At 34.8% G+C, this 4670-nt stretch overlaps 1 protein-coding gene across 1 annotated transcript; it reads left to right on the plus strand.

Annotated features, from left to right (window-relative positions):
* Window positions 1-958: 958 nt before the first annotated feature.
* Window positions 959-4032, plus strand: LOC114736136 (60S ribosomal protein L35a-1). The gene is made up of 5 exons (XM_028923912.1): window positions 959-1046; window positions 1788-1823; window positions 1990-2218; window positions 2314-2356; window positions 3700-4032. The coding sequence occupies exons 1-4, from the start codon at window positions 1015-1017 to the stop codon at window positions 2353-2355; spliced, it is 339 nt and encodes a 112-aa protein (XP_028779745.1). The 5' UTR covers window positions 959-1014; the 3' UTR covers window position 2356; window positions 3700-4032.
* Window positions 4033-4670: the final 638 nt, after the last annotated feature.

Consider the following 4670-nt stretch of genomic DNA (forward strand, 5'->3'; position numbering starts at 1 on the left):
GCAGATAACGGGAGAGATAAGCTGATAAAGAAAATGGTGCTGATGCGCTTCACGTCTGTTGGACCAAACGCGGGAAGGACAGAGGAAATTAGAAAAACAGAGAAACGACAGCGCGGAGCGAAGAGCACAGTCTGATGCATTTCCTCACCGTTTCCTATTTTTGGCTGCCTGAACGGGGCAAATATTTTCTTTCTTGTTAATTTTGTTATCGCGCCATTTCAAATTTTCACACAATCGATCATCTGTGAAATAACTTATAAACTGTATTTTAGTTGTGATTTACCAAATACAACGTATAAAAATTTTTTATTTTGATTTACATAAAATGTGTTTATAAATGCTTATATAAATGTCTCCAAATAAGCACATCATTGCATGAACCACGTCTGGGAGGATGTGCGGGATGAGTGTGAGGAATACTAATTTAATCTCTTTTTAGAAGACCACTGTCTTGAAAAAAATAATTAAAAAAAAAAATCTCACAACCAAGCAAGCAGCTTTTAATATTTAAAAAAAAAAGGTTTATGATACTTATTTGTTATAAGATTTTTAATATTACATTGCCTTTTTTTTGCCCTGAATAATTACATTAGTTTACTTTTTATGTACCTTTCTTTTTTGAAATCTCGTAAGCCAAATGTGCCATTAAGAACATGGTAAAGCATCAAAGAGGGGAAATTGTCACCCATTTATATATTGATACGTGAATGAAATAAAAATCTTAAAGCACAAGTCATTCATCAAACTTCATTTGATCCGTTTAAACACGTTAGCTTTTGGGGGAGGGGGGGAAGATTATAAAAAGGCCTAATTAAAGTTAATCCAAATTGCATTACCAAGCTGGATTAATGGGCCCTAAAAACAGAGAAGTGGACCGAAGCCCAAATAGACGAGAGCCCAGTTATGAAAACAACCTGTGCTTTAAACTCTCCGTTTGATAAAAACCCTCGATCCCCAGCTCTCCGCCGATCTCCGCTTCTACATCAACTGGGGAGCGTAGCCAACCAGCCGAAGATGGTGAAGGGACGCCAAGGAGAGCGAGTTAGGTGTGTGATCTAATTACTAATCTCCTTTTACCTGAGTCTTAAACCATAGCTGCTGCAGCTCAGTTCTACGGGTTGCTCATAAAGATTCATTTTTGAGTGAATTTGGTCTTATGAGCTGCGGCCGTTAGCTCTCCACTTGGTTTTACCTTATGTTGATTATAGTAGTACGTTGCGTGTGCAGTTCTCGGGTTCTGTTTTTCCGTTACGTGGAGACATCATTACAGATGATTCACAGATATTGCTTTGAACGTTATGTACTTATTTTGCATTGGTTTGTAAGCTCTTGCATCATTGTGGCCAAGTATAGAAGTCGATTAACTTTAATTAGGCCTTTTTACAGAAATTAGCAGCTGATGATAGAACCATTTGATGATGTTTACAGAAATTTGATCTGTTGGATTATTCTTATGGGAAATGCATCATTTGGTATATAAAATTGCATATATGTTTACAATTTGGTATCCATTTGTTTAAATAAAGTGGAATAAAAATATACACACATTTATTTAGACCTTGGTATTATATTAACAATAACTGGAAAGAACAAGCTTTCGTGGTATATATTGCAAGTTTGCAGCTTATAAGGTTGCATAATTGCGTGTTTGATTATTTCTGGGTATACATAGGAGCTTGACTATTTCACAGATTTATTTATGCATATTATGTTCTTGGTCTGAACTTTCTTATTTGTTTTCATTTTTCCTGATGCTAATGTTTTGATTGTTTTTCCTTTTATACCAGACTCTATGTTCGAGGGTCAATCCTTGGATACAAGAGGTATTTTACTCTTCTCAAACTAAATTGTCATTTTTCCCCCCTCGTATAATGCGTTTTATTACATTGAAGATTTCCTTAAGAGTATCCAGTGAAAGATTTGGTTCAGTGGATATTGATTAGTTTGGATTTTTGTTTTTTAAGCTGATAATTTGATAATGTTGTCCAGGTCCAAGTCAAACCAATACCCAAATACATCACTTATCCAGATTGAGGGAGTGAACTCCAAGGAAGAGGTTGCATGGTACAGTGGCAAGCGCATGGCATACATTTACAAGGCCAAGGTGAAGAAGAACGGAAGCCACTACCGCTGCATTTGGGGGAAGGTTACCCGCCCTCATGGTAACAGTGGGATTGTCCGTGCCAAATTCAAGTCAAATTTGCCGCCCAAATCTATGGTGATTGTTGTGAAATAGAATTGATGAACACTTTTACATAGCTTTGGCTGAGGCTTTCTGAGTCATTTGAAAATTGAAAATTAATCTATGTGCAGGGAGCAAGGGTAAGAGTCTTCATGTATCCAAGCAACATTTGAGGTAATTATTCCGTTTTATTGATACTCGTGTGTTCTTCTTTGACATGTTCAGTTCTTTTTGTTCTTTTTACACTTATGGAAATGATTGGTAATATAGCATAATCTTTACATTTGCGTTGAGAGATGCTGACTAGATCAACTGCTGCTAAGTGTTGAATGTAAAGTCAAATCATAGCAATCTTCCTTATGTGAAGATGGTGTTGTGAGATTGCGTCGGTAGAACTTGAGCTCATGTTGTAGGTTGCTTCTATAACTTTGACACTTCAAATTGAGTTGTTCATTGCCATGACTTTCATACTTATGGGTAACTTATTTTCATACGCTCTGCCATTTGTTTGTTTCCCATGGTCTGGAAGTTTCACTATGGGAAGTTCTAATCATTGTTACTGCTCAATCATAAGCTTTTTTCCCCCCCAATAATAAGATATTTGCAATACGCATGCATGGCTTCTCTTCAAGCCAAGACGATGGTAGGGTTGTGAATTTCTGCCATAGATCTTCATTTTGAGCTCTCTTTCTTTTTTGCACAAATATTTCTTTTAAACCAGAAACACTTGGTGATTAATGCAGCTTATTATAAGTTATAAATTTTGTAATATACTACCTCCAGTCTTTAATATAAGAACTAGTTGACTAATTTGAGTAAATTAAAAAAATTAGTTAAATTAGTTATTTGTAATAAATTAGTATTATTTTTCCTAAAATAGTCTTACTAATCAAGTGTATTAGCTAGAATTATTATTATTACAAGGATTATCTTGGGGAAAAATAGATAAATACTACCTCCGGTCCTAATTATAAGACCCAGTTGACTAATTTGAGGAGATTAAGGAAAGAAGTTAAGTTAGTTATTTGTAATAAATAGGTGTTGCCGTTCCTAAGATATCCTTACTAATCAACTATATTAGCTAGGACTGCAATTATTAGAAGGATTATCTTGGAAAAAATGCATAAATATGAGAGACAAAGTGGATTGGGGTCTTATATTTAGGATCAAAATAAAAGTCAAACAGGGTCTTATATTAAGGACCGGAGGTAGTATAAGAGACAAAGTAGATTGGGATCTTATATTTGAGACCAGAATAAAAGTCAAACAAGCTCTTATATTGAGGACTGGAGATAGTATTTTATTCATATGCCCACTAGGTACCATGGTCAATGTCATCTTTTTGTCTGGCGTGCACCTTTATATTGCTGTTCGGTTTACTGTTGGTAGTTACTTTCAGTGTTCGCTCTTAAACCGCATGGCTAGTGACGTGGTTGCGTGCCATTTTATCTTAATTACTTCATCAATAATTTATGTTGTCTTGTTCTTATTTTGCATTTTGATTTTCCTTGTTGCAGATTCTCAGGGCGCATCGTGTAGTCTGAAGAGCGTTTATTCATAACTAGGAGGAGGCTGTTTTCTTTTAGTTTAATTTATGACCTTTTGTTCTGTTGAGCACAATAGATTGCTTGTTCATGATGTGGAAAGATCTGCATTATTTCCCATGAGTGTCAATCAGCGTTGCGACAACCCTTGGTTTAAAAGAAGACTAGGTATATATATTATGTTCTTTGTTGTCTGATTTTTGATAAAATCATGGCAAGAGTATAATTTTTCAGATTAGCATCGCATTATTGACTCATTTCAGTAAAATTCTTCCAGATCATGTTTTTATTTGACGGCAAAGATGATATTTGTTGTGTAATTTCTTAGATCTGGATCAAGCTGTGTGTTTCTGCGTAAATATTGAACGATTATATAACTGTGGCTAACAAATTTACAAGATGATGAAGTTTACAAGCTTTGAACAAAAAGATTTTTTCTACGAGAGATCTCGAGCAATATATGGAGCTGACTTATCATTTGACACAGAAGATGCAGAGAATTGGATCCCAAATTTTGGATGGTGTATTTGATTTAAGAGTACTGGTTGCTTGATCCATGTTTATAATATCATCAAATTGCTGATGTGAGACTTGGGAAATATATGCATATAACCTAATGTTAATCAAATGGTCCAGCGCAGGGGGGATCATTTTGGAATTTGGAATCAAATCCGTTCCTATATAGTATTGCCAAAACATTTATTACTATTTGCTCATCCCTCTACGATCTCCGCACCTAACCAATAAATATTTGGAAGGATATGTGTTTTGGCCCGATTTGTTAAAAAATAAAGAAGTCAGTTGCGATGTCTATATCATTGGAGGCAATAATAAATAAAGACTCTTCACCAAATAAAAAATAAATAAAAAAACTTGTAGAAATAATAATAATAATAATAATAATAATAATAATAATAAAAGACTCGAGCAACGTATCCCAAGTA

The sequence above is a fragment of the Neltuma alba genome, unplaced genomic scaffold, assembly GCF_004799145.2.
Source record: "Neltuma alba isolate B1F8T4 unplaced genomic scaffold, ASM479914v2 tig00013313_pilon, whole genome shotgun sequence".
NCBI lineage: Eukaryota > Viridiplantae > Streptophyta > Magnoliopsida > Fabales > Fabaceae > Neltuma > Neltuma alba.

Excerpts from the sequence above, each read along its gene's own strand:
- LOC114736136 (XM_028923912.1), top strand. The coding sequence starts at position 1,015 with ATGGTGAAGGGACGCCAAGGAGAGCGAGTTAG. Across the intron at positions 1,047-1,787 it reads CGCCAAGGAGAGCGAGTTAG|ACTCTATGTTCGAGGGTCAA; the intron begins GTGTGTGATCTA and ends CTTTTATACCAG. Across the intron at positions 2,219-2,313 it reads ATTTGCCGCCCAAATCTATG|GGAGCAAGGGTAAGAGTCTT; the intron begins GTGATTGTTGTG and ends ATCTATGTGCAG.